This window comes from Mercenaria mercenaria, chromosome 18 (assembly GCF_021730395.1).
Source record: "Mercenaria mercenaria strain notata chromosome 18, MADL_Memer_1, whole genome shotgun sequence".
NCBI lineage: Eukaryota > Metazoa > Mollusca > Bivalvia > Venerida > Veneridae > Mercenaria > Mercenaria mercenaria.
This window is the reverse complement of record NC_069378.1, coordinates 45,261,599-45,275,971: the sequence shown is the minus strand read 5'-3', so window position 1 is coordinate 45,275,971 and position 14,373 is coordinate 45,261,599. Positions and strand designations below refer to the sequence as shown.

Here is a 14,373-nt window from a genome sequence, read left to right as displayed (position 1 = left end):
CAGCCTCTCCAGTATAATTTCAGTGACTCTCTAATATTGAATAAACTGGATCGTGATTGATAATGTCGCTATAAAGGGTTTCAATTACTGGAAAAAATGACACAGTCGACATATTTAGTCATGAGATCAAGCATTTGACTGCCACATTTACGTTGTTCAGGAAAACTGAAAGAAGTACAAATTATTTGATATAACTTTTTCAGTTGTAATAAAACATTAAGTAAAGTCTTATACATGTAACTACTCCTTGATTTTTTGACAAAACACATTTGTAGTTGAAAAGATAACATTATGTTTTTATCAATAATTTATAGTTATAAGATTTTATTACAAAGTAACCGACATCAGATATGAAAATAACATAGAACACACATTCTAAAAGCCTACAGCGTCATGACCTTTGAAATGTCAAACAAAGTATTTTGATTTTTATCAATCTAAGACTAAATTTATAATTGAACCTTTTGTATACAAAGGATTAGAGACGACTCAAATTATAATAAAACATCCAATAGTTTTAAAGCTTCCGTAATTTTACACTACCTATTGACACTCCTAATCGTTCATAGAAATCAGTCATACTAAAGATCACGCTGAACTAAAATGCGGTGGAGATCCCTTGCAATATTTTGGCAATATCAGGACTATTTCATATTCTCGTGTGTCCATTTGGCATTCTTCCGTCATGAATATATTAAAACAATAGTTTCCGTAAAACACTGAAACAACCAATGGAAAAAATGTAAATGGACGGACATTACCGATTGTTATACGGCTTAATCAAAACAGTAATGACTTTGCAAACACTTGGCCCATTTAGATAACAAAAATTGAAAATAACAACTGAGAGCGCACCATTGAAAGCAATTAAGACACAAGGAAAATTTTGGTCATTAGATACACCCATTGTGACAGTCATTGTTCGTCCTGTGTTCAAATTGAGAGCTATGGTTCGACCACGGTATTGTCATTATTGAAATATTGCAGTATATTCATCTTTAAACGTCACTTGTTATCCATACTAATTCACGAAATTGTTATAATGCATTTGGCTCCATTATGTTGTTCAAAATATTTTGGTCTGATATTTGCTGTATTTTAAACTTAATAATATGTTTACTATAATACACGTATCTGTGACAGATATGACATTGAAAGTTTGATGACTGAGTAGTCCAATCATTTTGTTCTGTTGCCTTTTTGTTTCATATTTTGTAAAATCTATATTTATCATTTATGAACATTGATTATATGGTCAAAAGTGTAAGGCTAACATATGTTAAGATCAACAATTTAGAATAAGGAAACAAAAGCAATATGGAACTGAAGCAGAATACTTTTGTGTCGGTTGCTACGTTTGAAATATGTTTGCGTATCTATATAAAAAAAAACGTTTATAGATATTTTTTGACTATCTCAAGAATAGTTGCTCATTCTATTTTTTATGAACCTTTAGAAACCTAAACTTCGAAACTACAATAAAAAAATAATGTTGACATCATATGGATTTTCGCAACTACCGTATATGATCATTCGCCTAATTCGCTGATATGACAACTCCTAGTTGTTTGCCAATGTCATTTACAAGGTTATCACATGATCTACAATACCCATCCTAAAGCATGAAACAAACAAAAAAGCATATCGTCTGACCGATCGGTTGATGTATAGGAGCGTTAATTATCTGTGGGAAATCTCTTTCATAAATAGACGATAATTTAAATGTGTTTAAATTACTGGAAATGGATGAATCAGGTATTTGCCATAAGTCACGTACACTACACTCCGAAAAGAAATGATGTTATCAATATTTCTTCCAGGAAATTCATTGTAAGCAATCTTATTGATGTGAAACAAATCATTCAAGATTTCACGGTTAATAAACTCGACCGACATGTAGATGCGAAATACATTAACTACGGACGAGCATTAGTGACAGCTGTATTTTTATCTATTAACTCGAAATTTAGAGTTACTCGCTCGAAATTCAAAGTTTCTAAGTCGAATTATCGAGTTACTATGTCGAAATTCCGAAATATAACGTTTGCATTTCGAACCTTAAAATTTCGAGTTTTACTAACTTGACATTGACGTATAGGTCCTGGACAAGATTAGGCACCTGGTAGCCCTACATTGTCATATATTTTAGATGACCTGGAAGCGTTTGCTAAAATATCTCTATTGAAACCATGTTTAAGTCTGGAAGGTTTTCGACCTAGTATGAGCCCATATGGCAAGGAATATTAAACATACATTAGCTGAACATATAGTAGTAAGTCTGACCAAGGTTGGGTACCAGGATAGTTCAAGATACTGAGGAGAGGTCATAGAAGGTGACCAGCAAGTATTCAAACTTAGAATATTTTACTATTTTGTGCATATCAGGAAGGCTTTCGACGTAGTTTGAGACCCTACCATCTGAACATATTGTACATGCAAATGAAGGTATATATCCTAGATGCAATTTGAAATCTGGAGTAGCTCTAGAGGCTATGGTAGGTCAAACATTGATGAATGGTAGTATATGTTCAAATTGCTACATGTTAGGCACAGTATATGGATATGTAGATGGATGATTCCACTTCGAAGAGTCATTCCATTACTTTTGTGGCCTTTGACAAACGGACAGACGTTCAAATTTTGCGGATAAAAGGGCAAGGCACAAAATCGAAATTAATTGTTACCAACCGGAACTTTCGAGTTACTTAACACGAAATTTCGACTTATATATTAGCATCTCGAAATTTCGAGTTTAATATCTCGAAATTTTAAGTAAATAACCCGAAATTTCGAGACACTAAATGAAATGTATCTGTCACTAATGTTACTCCGTAATTAACCGATATTTAGATAAAATTCGTTTTAATCTTTAGTTTGTATCATAACGGGTTCAGATATTGAAAAAAAAAAAAAAAAACAAAAAAAAAACAAACAAACAAACTTGTATCATTATTTGACACTTTCCATGACAACGTAAGAAAAGATATGACTAAGAGCATTTATTGCTGTCTGTATGATTTATCTGTTTTCCTTTTTGTATTTCCTAAATTGCTGTTCAGTGTCTAGGTGGGACGTTTCTAATACACTTATAAGACAAAACTTTAGATTCACAAAACTTAAATACAATGTTAACAAGGTTTGCAATATTTCTCAAAAATAAATTTACTATATATATATAGCTACTAATACTTCATCAGCCTACTTTGGCAAATTTCTATACAAAAAATGCAGTAGTTCATGATGTCAAACGTTAGGAATATAGAGTTACAATTTAAATACTTCCCTGCCTTAAAGCTATCAGCCAGTTTCTTCACTGAGACAGCCTATCATTCACTCAATCCTTTATTCAACATTCATTGTTTATATTTATTCGTTACCGTTTCGTGTATAGCAGCAAATTTCAAAAATTAATGTACAGGAAGAACATTTAGTACGGGCTCTACATAATACATTTTGAATGAGAATACCAGACAAATATTTAATAAGCTCAAAAATATATGCGGAGCGGCGGGCTAGTGGTTAAGGTGTTGGCCGCTCAATGCGAAAGTCGTTTGCTCGAGTCCCGCCAGGATCACGAAATACCTCCTCATATATCATCTGTACTGAGACTGCTGAAAGTACAGATTTATTTTGTTTACTTCGTGGAAATGTGAACGAAATGGTTAATCACGCATCGAAATTATTGTCATTCATTAAATATTCTGCTTTATATATAATCATAATGAATCATTTAAAATCTATTATCTTTCATTTGCCGTTAAATGCATTAAATCTTATGCGGCGAGAACCATTGAGAAAAATGAAGTAGTAATTTGATATGATCTAATGTACCGAATGAAACAATGTTGCTTTTAACAAACTATCTCAATTATTAAACAGTTAATTATTTAATTACAATGTATTTCAGTTTATTTATTTATTTATTTTACTGAATTATATTTTGTGCTATCCATTCATTATCTTAAATGAGATTATAGAGGAACTGATTTAACATTCATGCCGACATTTTAAGTCCTAGTAACAAAATGTGTGAGAAACTTTGTTTCTTCTTGTAAAAATAGATGTGTAATTTTCGTCGTTTTAAGGAGGTAGGTTACCTTCATATTTGTATGTGCGCATGTCCAACCGGAAGCTAATGTGACGATTTACGACGACGTTTACGACAAACTAAATGTGTTTGTATATTCATTCTTCTGAAAACAAATCATGAACTTGTCTTCGATCTGATGCTTTATGGTTTAATAATGCAGAAATAATGAATAAATTGCCGCAGAAACGCTTCAAAACAATGTTGCCTTAAAATGACGTCATTGACGTCATGACGTTACGTGTCAGTTACCGCGCAAAATTAATAGTTTTTATCTTGAAAGTACGTAATTCTGTACACTTTCTTTATTTTAACTATTTTCAAATAACCATTATTTGCTGAAATATTTTTTATGAGTCTTTTGCTCTGAATAATAATCAATATTTTGCTTCTTTTATGTAGTTATATTGAAATGTTATGCGGAATGTAAGAAAATGGATGATGGCAACCAATGTTATTTGGAATATAGTTGGGTGAAAGGTTACTTGTTACGGCCATTTTCAAATAAAAAGTCTAGCAGATTGATTTGTAATACCTATTTTTCAGGTTCCATTGATAATTTGTTACTAACATACTAAACCTAAGATCTAAAATTGTTCAAATTTCAGTAGAAAATTGTGGTTTCTTGAATTGAATTAATGTTACCATGGAAACGAAGCCCGTGACCTATGTATCTAAATGTAAAATTCAAAAGCGTTGACACTGGTCTATTTAAGAAACACAGCTTCGGCTTTTTATTTTCATTTCAACAATATCCATGAGAATAATAGCAGCACGTTGAACGATTTTTCCATGAAAAATGACAGACGAGGAGTACTGCTGTAAGTAGTCTAAGCTGTGAAATTTGTTTAAATAAATGCAAATAACACGAAAATGTAACCTACGTTAGAAATAATATGTTTTAAAGCTACATCAACTAGAAAGATAATCTTATTCAATATTTTTTTAAAAGAAATTACGACAAACAGCAAGATATAAGCTATTTTAAACATCTCTGTTGCCATGGTTACTTTAAAATTTAAGAAAAATAGGGTACCATGTAAAGTGCTTGGTATTTTGCTAATAATATTACCCAAATATTTCATGTTGGTCATTAACAGAATGGCACTGAAGCCGTCGAAAACCCCTGTTTTTATACATAGTTGTTTAAAAATGAGAGAAAATGCGTTACCATGGAAACACGAGCCCCGCGACATACACATTTTAAGCTTATATTAGAAAGATAACGTGCATACCAGTAAAATTATCAATTATGCAGACTTCTACGGATATCAATGAAACTAAAATACACTGAAAAGTGTTAAATATCCGTATTTTCCTTCTTCTTTCAATATGAAATACCTTTGGAGGGACATGTTCTTCAAACCTGGATAAAAATTTAACTTGAAGGGACAGAGACAAACGAAATTGAGATTGTAGCAGTTAAAACTTCATATTACACGAAATACAAAAACATGCTGCGGTTCAACTAATTTGAATTTACCCTTGTAACAAGGTATCCTACCTCCTTAAATGATGAATCAGGCGAAAATGCATTTCCCTTTGTCCTGTATCTCCAATAGACGTCGTCTTTTTTTTTTCTGCACGAAGATTTCGCGCCTGTAAGAGTGAGAGGTTTTATTCCATTCTGCCTTGGAACACGATAGACGTTTATATTTTTGTAAGTCATTAAGGACTGAAAGATGTGTTAACTTCAATATGAATTTGATACATTTGATATTAACTCCTTGTCATAATTTCGTGATTTTGTTGAGCATTGCCATGTATACGTAATGCTTTATGTTTATCTTGAAAAGATATGGGAGAAGTGAATGATATATTGTGCTAGTAAAATTAAAACAGTCTGTCTTTCGGTTCCCTACGGCTTATACAAAAAAAAACGAGTGTTTCTTGTTTTCTAGTTCCAGTCTCAGTCACACTACACCGTATAGCGTTAACGGACGTCTAACGTATAACAAAATTCTCAATCCGTTCGTGTCCGTTCACATGCGTTTCTTTTCCGTTTCTCGTGGGGCGCCTGCGCTCATTATCTGGCGATGTTCGTTCCATCCGGTGGAAGGTTTTGAGCATGCTCAAAATTTGGAACGTACACCATCGGACAAAGGCGTCCGTTAGATGTACGGTAGCAGTGTGCTGGTATGCGTTTTGTTCGTTACTCGTGCGTGTTTTATTCTGTCCTTGACCAGTTTGCTTCCGTTCTTGTCCAGTCGACCTGATTCACGCCCGGACAGATACCGGACATGCAACAGATATAACGGATGTTCAACGGACGATAACTGACAAGAACGTTTTGTCAGATTCACAAGCGTTGCGCTTACGTTTTACGCGGTACAAGTCCGTTACTAGTATGATGATATCCGTTAATTGAACGTTACTCGTCCTATATATGTGCGTTAATCTTGCGGTCATTGTGCGTTTTATGCGTCCCATACACCGATCGAGAGAGCATCGAGCAGCAGCGGGGAATGCCTTTCGTCACCGGATAATTTTCTGCCGCAATTTTTCTATACGTTGAACGTCCGTTAACGCTATACGGTGTAGTGTTACTGAACCATCCTATGTAAACTATCATAGGTGTAGTCTATAAGTAGAGATAGTACCTAAAAATCAAATTGCATCTCATATTACTTTCTGTTGAAAACTTAATACTGGAGAACCTCAATTATATAATGGTTTCCCTTTCATACTTCATTTTTCATGCTGAAAGGTAATATTTAATCCGAAAAATTTGGTCCTACTTGGAAAAGTGAAGCCAGTGACAGACAACTCTTCTGGGACTATTTAGTTATGTGAACAAAGTATGCATAGATTCGGATGTATTTCCCAAAAATATAGTTTACATCAAGATCTATGAACAATCATTCAAACAGAAAAATTGAGCGTTATCTTTCATTTTCAAACGAATTTATTCAAAGACAATTTATTTTATTTATTAATGCCGATAATTTACAGGTGTGGTATGATCATATGAAAGAAAGCATTATTCGTGAGAAAAAATATAAACAGACTATATGAATTTTACGACATCGAATCCCTCAACATTTTACAAAATTCGTTTGCCAAGAATAATCAAAGCCTTAAAATGTACGAGTTAAAACAGAGCGATATAAAAATGTATATTCTATCTGATGGCCACACCAAAACCATACCAAAAACAGTGCCGAAAGAAGTTATTTCACTTTTTATGACACGCACCTTGTGTTTACAAATGTACCTAATTTGCATATTGACCGAAGCGTGCGGAACAGCATTTACCTTGCGGAATCTACCGTTACAGAAACTTCTGTTAATATAATGCAGACGTTCTTTAGTATAAATAAAATGGTTGTGTTAGTTAAAAAGAAATGACAATCACCTTTCTTTAGCTAATCCACAAAAAACAACGAAGCCGATGTCGCTGTCAAAAGTTCCCGTATTTACTGCGCGGTGCTATGTTAAAATATTGCTAGTGTGCGAAAAGCGATATGCGCTTCAGTTTTGCACTTGATTTGTTGTTGTTGTCATTGAATACGTAGCCTTAGGTACCATCTCTACTATAAGGGAATGAATATTTATTTTGTTCTATAATAGATTTTTTCTTCATTTTCAAATACTCAACATTTTACAATAATCACTACATGTATATAATGAAATACATGCCGTGCTATGGCGGAAAAAAGGGAAACTAAAATGTAAAATGTTAAATCCGACGAAATTATAGGTTATCTTCCAGATCTTGTAAATTGATGGCCTTATCTGATATGATATCATATTTCATTTACGAAATACCAGTAGGGTTTAACACATAATATAATTGGCAAAGTATTTGCTTCCTCTGAGTGATTTTTGGTTGCACTCCTGTTAGGCACACAACATCCATCCTTCCCTCTGATAGATAATATTTCTAAATCTAAGAACATCAATGTTCATAATCAATAATAAGCCACGAGAAAATTTGACTAAACTAGTAACATAAATCTTTTGGGTTTTAAAACAATAGTATACACTTTACATAAATGCAACTGGACAACGTTTACTACCGTTTTCCACGATAATTCAATAGCCCTGTCAACTGGCAATTATGTAGATTGTAGAAAAATGGAAGGGAGATAAATCTAACCACATTAATCAAAATGATTAGTGTATCGTTTCTCTCCCCTTGCTAACATAAGACAGAGGGCTACCAATCGATAAATATCTGTTGCGAGTATAAAACCAGGGTTTAACAATGATAATATTAGTAAATTGTTTGCATTCTCTAAGTATTCCTGTCATAAAGCTAAGAACATCTACGTTCCTAACCAATATTAAGCTGCAAGAAAATTTAATTAAACAGGTTGAATAGATCTTCTTGATCCGTAAAATATATTATACAGCTGCTATAAAAGTGAATGCTTTTTTCTACATGGATTCAATTCAAGATTCAAACAAAGGGAGATAATTATAACCAAGCAGTCGGATCAATATTGTATCGTTTCACCCCCTTGCCAAAGTTACTGACTAAAGCAAAAAAAATATCTTCAAGAATAACAGTAGAAAAGGTAATCATGACTTTGAAACTAATTACAAATACAGGTATCTTAAATATGGCGTTCATCTTTCTTTCTATTCAATAATGATAACAAGGATATACAAGTACTAACGAACACAAAACTTATAACTATTTAATACCAAAGTCCTTTTTATGATCCGATGATTTGCTAATGAAAATCTACTAGCATGTTTGTCAATTTTCTACCCGTGTTCGGTTGTGGGTGTGTACGTTGGGGGTTTGTTAGCGTACCGACAAAATTAAAGGTCATACTACCCTTCTCTAGTCCAGTCTATCATCGTGAAGGATGACCCGAGGCTCGAACCCATTTCGCTGAGAACAAGTAATACAAGGTCAGTGACTTTAACCACCCAGTTACAAAGACCCCCATTCCATATTAAATCCTAAATAACGTCTTATTTTTGCTGAAGCATTTATTTTCTTTGTGTATCGCAACCCCTCTCCACCACATCCACCTACCCGCCGACACACACACATACAAAACACTAACAGCAATTAAAATGGTCTTGAATGGTATCAAAGAATGGCTAATGACACGAATATTCCGAATAAGTATTAGCTTATATTTACTGATGATGATCATATCAGAAAAAAATTATGGATGTATTACTAAATTGATGTACTCTTTCACCCCTTTATCATTTATTCTTGCTATACCATGAAATGAAAATTTTAAGACCTGTGTACTTTCAGGTTCCTTAGATTATTTACAGCAATAACTGGATCCAAGAATCTCTCGCTTTGCATTACATAATGTTGAAAGGGAACCAATCAATTGAAAGAGCATCTTCTATTTTTTTGTTGTTGCGAATTCCGCCGGACATCCACGGGAGTATTTCTCCCACTTTATCAGTCACGGGAGTGAAACCCAGTATTTCTTTTTCTAACTTTTTCAAATTTAAGATATTTTACTCATCATGCTCATATGAACAATGTATGCATATTTGTAATAACAAACTATTCTGACATTATTTCGCTCTTAAAAACATCCCAAATCAGTTACAGGAGCAAATTTCCTGTGGGAGATTTGATTAATCTTAAAACTACTCTCATTATATTCCTTAATTTGATTTTCTCAACATTAATTATTTTCTAAATTAAAGAACTATTACTATGCGAAATATGAAAAATATAGTAAGTCCTGCCGGTGGAAACCCTCCCAATTTTTGATAGGAGCACAACCCCTAGGGAAGATTTAAAAAGATATGCTGACATTTTTCTAGAAGAAAACGTAAGTATAAGAATACTGGTATTGTTTTCATATTAATTTTCCGTAATTCTAATTGAGCTATACATATACGATATTCCAAAAGTATTGTAGCTTCTTATCATTTTTCGGTTGGATAAACTGAAATACTGATAAAATGGTGACAACTAGAGCTGTAGTATAATACGGTTGAACTATTCATATTCGCAGCTAATCATTATACGACAATCACCGTTTAAAGTAGTAATTACTTCAGACATAGAAATTGTATTCGTAAAATCAAAGTCCTGTTCAAAAGAATTGAGAGTTTACCCTACGATTATCATTTATATACTATTCCATATATAACTAATCAGATAACTTAGGATGACCTTTATCCACAGACCAGTCTTCACGTGCTTTATCCTCGATCAAAAGTAATTTCGAGGGGTAAGTGCCAGAACCTGCTTCTCTTTTATAGTAAGGGTTTTTGAGATATAAAAACTATAGTATTATTTACGATAGTATTATTTAATACATGATATATGTATTTTGTACATGTCTTTAGTTAATTAGGTCAAATTCGAAAAAATTGTTTTGTCACAACTTAAAGTCCATTTTTTTGCAAAAATCTAAATAACCAAAATATTCCATTGAAAGATATCTGGTTTTGGCATGTATGATTCCATTATAACTTTCGAAACAGTACTGAGCCAGAAAGTGCTATAAACTGATAGCTGGTGAAGATGTTGCATATCACAGTTTTTGTAAGTGTCAAAAACATTCTATAAAGCAATAGAATCCTCTGGCATATGCAATGTTGACATAAATGTAAGTTTTGTGGGAAACAAAAATATTCTATAGAAATATAGATTATTATGGCAGGATGCATTCTTTGTCTTAGATTAAGACTTTTCAAGTCACCAATGGCCTATATGTAAATGCCTCCATTTGGCTCTTCTCAGACTGTCTTTTCATCAAGTAACAAGAATCATCTATAACAATTTAGTGAATTTCATAATACATTTTATGTAATATTATGCAATATAAGCACTTGAATAAAGCTTAATACACATATTTAGCATGTTTAGAATTTGTCTGAAATCACACACTGTCACATTGTCAGTCACATTTGAAATGTAGTAGTAAATCTGACACTTTTAGTTAGTTACTATCCGAATCGTTACTTGAATCTTCAAGGGCATCTGGCTCTGGCAAACAATCTCTGATACTGTTTTTTGCTGGTAAAGCCTTGTAATATTCATGGAATTCTTCAGGAATAGTACCACTCTTGCATAGCTGCAATAGATCCTTTTTCTTTGCGGCAGATATGGGTATCTTTGAATGATACTTCTATAGCCAAACATTTTCAATTTTTCAAATTCATCATCAAAATCGTATTTGAAAAAACAGACATCAGGCTCTTCCTTAGTATATCTAAGCCACTTCATTTTTGACCAGAGTACCTTGGTTCCTGTTTCCGATTTTTTCTGTACCTTTGTACTGTTACTCTGAAATTGTTTAAAGTCTATGATATCAGTGTACTTTAGTGGCAAAACCTTATAGGGCTTTTTTCTTCTAGCCATATGAATAACTGTGTCCCACTGTGACAGAACAAAAATCATGGTTTTCTTTTTAGCAAATTCGACAGCTGCGTGCATTGAATCCACCTCCATCTGTGTGTGGCCGCTTTCTAGAAATTTATGGTCTATTATTTTTATGTTTGGAATGGTATTCACGAAATGCAGTAAGCAACTTGCTATGATTTTATTTCTATTTTGTCCATCACAAGCATCCGAGTACAAAACTACATGGTCTGATTCTGCTGGAAGTGATTGGAGATGTAGCTTTAGACAGGTAGCCACTTCTGATGCTCCCCTTTTTGCATGTACCTCAGACCAGACAAAGCATGTGCCTTGTTTGTCTCCATAACTGTAAAATGTTAGGTTATAACAGCAGAGTTCACGCATGTAGTACATTAGGCTAACCAATGAGCATGGAACATACAACACTGACTGGAGATCAAAACAAGCTACATGAATGTTACTTTGGGATTCACATTTCTGTTTATCTTTAGCTTTCTCTTCTCTAGATCGCTTTTTCCTTTGCTGATGTTTGTCGAAAACATTCTGTTGTTCATTTGTCATTTTACCTTCTCGCTGTGCTGTGTAATACTGATTACATGTGTTGCACTGGTCCTTCTTTGGTACATGAAAAGAAAGGTTGTAATTTGTATTAAAAACATTTCTGTATCTTTCCAATAAAACTGGCTTTGTTTTATTTTTCTTGCACTCCTCCAGATAAAGGTCATACATTCTTGGCAGTGTAAGATGTGGCCCAAGGAATTGTCTCTTTGTCTCATTTCGAACATAATGAGCATCTATACGTGGGAAAGATTCAATATGCTTTTTCACTGCATCTATTCTGCTTGGGGAAAGTTTGTTATGAGGCTCGTGTTTTCCTCTTAAATCACTGCCTGTAAAATGTCCGTCCTTTTTGTTTTTCAACGCATGATCAATATATGCCTTACCGATTGACAACGTTTTCATAAAGAACGTCTTGCAGACAGAACACTTTTTACTTTCAATTTCAAAATAAAACTTTCTTGACACCTGCTTTCGTTTTTTATTTGGCTTTCCATCTTTGTCTAGATATGTTTTAGTGTCTGTCTCTTCTACCTGTTTACAAACATAATTTTTCTGTCTCTCATAACTTGACAATAACCAAAATGATTCAAAGAGCTGTTGCCTTTGTTCTGTTGTTATTTTTGTGTCACATTTCTGTCTGCACTTGCTACAGTCTACTGGCTCTACCGACCTAGCGGCCTTTGGCTTTCCATCTGCTGATGTATACTCTGCACCTGACAGCCGTAACTTTTTCCTAATATTTTTTCCCATGTTTCTGGTGTTGCTTTTCTCTTTCTAGTATGGAACTTCTTCTCAGGCGTTATAAAAACTGCCTTTTTTCTTGGTGTAGGTCCTTTCGGTGGAGTTGTTTTATCATTGGTGGTGGGTGTATTCTTGTTCTGTTCCTGTTTGTCGGAATGTCCACCTGATAATGGAGAGGCAAAGTATATATCAGAGTCTTGAATTTCAAGGCATCCATCGTAGTGTTCCAAAATTCTCCGAATTGATGTATAAACCAATTTTACACTGTTTTTGTTATCTGGAATGGCAAGTTAGTCATTTTTGGTTGGTTTAATTGTAATGACTGGCTGTTCAACATTATTTGTGTAGATGATAACATTGCACTTTGAGTAATTTGCCAGTACTAATGGAAAAAGGTCTGTCACAGCACTTGTCCAATACCCATCAACTTTCAGTTTTTCCATTTCTGACAAGTAATCAGCCACAAATGTTTCCTCATCATCTTGGTGATGACGGTTTAACATAAATGAAATGTATTCTTCTATATTCTCTTCAAGACACTTACACAGTTCCTGCCTTAAATGAGAGGGTTCTGTGCCAATTTGCTTCAAAAAAGCAGTTACCATATGGTTTGATTTTGTCTCTTACAAGATTATTGGCTGACAGTAGCAAATCTACTTGTGCTGTCTGGCTTTCAATGAACTGTTTTTGCAGATTAGCGGTCTGGACCGACTGTTCTATCACCTGCTCTAGAACATCCATAGATATAGATGAATTATTTTCCTTATGCAATGATGGAGTGGTTTTCTTATCTTTGTTCTTCTTGATTTTTCTTGGTGACGATTTCTGCTTGTTGGTATTAGATTTCTTTTTTGTAACTTTTTTATTGTTTCACCCCATTCTTTTTGTAAATACTTGTCCTGTTTATGTTTTTTAAGACCTTTTTTGCTCAGATTTTCCAGAAATTCACTGTCGGTGGAATTCACGTCTTCCTCTTTATCAGGGTTATAGGTATAATCTGTATCTGATTCATCAAAGCATGTGGTCCATGCACGCTTAGCAAGAACACTCAGAGGGACATCTTCATCACTGATACTTAAATATCTCAATTTCTGTATAGTTCTGCGCTTCCTAAGGCGTTGTTTCTTAGTTTTGCTTTTTGTGTTTTGTTGTTCAGGTATTGCATTGTCTTCACAATCACTTTCATGTGACAAATCACTTAGATGAAAATCTGATTCTTTTCTGTCATTTGCATCTGATTGATTATCTTTGTCTAAGGTAATTCTATACTCTCTGAACCAAGCTGTGTTTTCGTTTTTGCTAATTTGCTCAGTTTCTTTGTGTTCTTTTTCATTTTTTTGTTGCATTCTCTGTAGCAATGGTTTCATTAACATCATCATTTTGTGTTGCAGTCTTTTTAACACTGCTTTCATGCATAATTTCATGTTGTGTTGAACCCTGTTTATCACTGCTTTCACTCAGTTCTTCATTTTGTTTTGCACTCTGTTCAACACTGTTGTCATCAATTTTCTCGTTTTGTGTAGCTCTTGGTTTAACACTGCTTTCATTTGTTATCTCATTTTGTGTTGCACCCTGTTTATCACTGCTTTCATTCGGTTCTGCATTTTGTGTTGCTCTCTGTTCAACACTGTTATCATGAATTATTTCATGTTGTGTTGCTCCCTGTTGATCACTGCTTTCA

The 14,373-nt window shown here is 33.8% G+C and overlaps 1 protein-coding gene across 1 annotated transcript; it reads right to left on the bottom strand.

The window, feature by feature from the left end:
- Positions 1-10,506: 10,506 nt before the first annotated feature.
- Positions 10,507-13,285, bottom strand: LOC128550688 (uncharacterized). The gene has a single exon (XM_053530231.1). The coding sequence runs from the start codon at positions 12,699-12,701 to the stop codon at positions 10,965-10,967; it is 1,737 nt and encodes a 578-aa protein (XP_053386206.1). The 5' UTR covers positions 12,702-13,285; the 3' UTR covers positions 10,507-10,964.
- Positions 13,286-14,373: the final 1,088 nt, after the last annotated feature.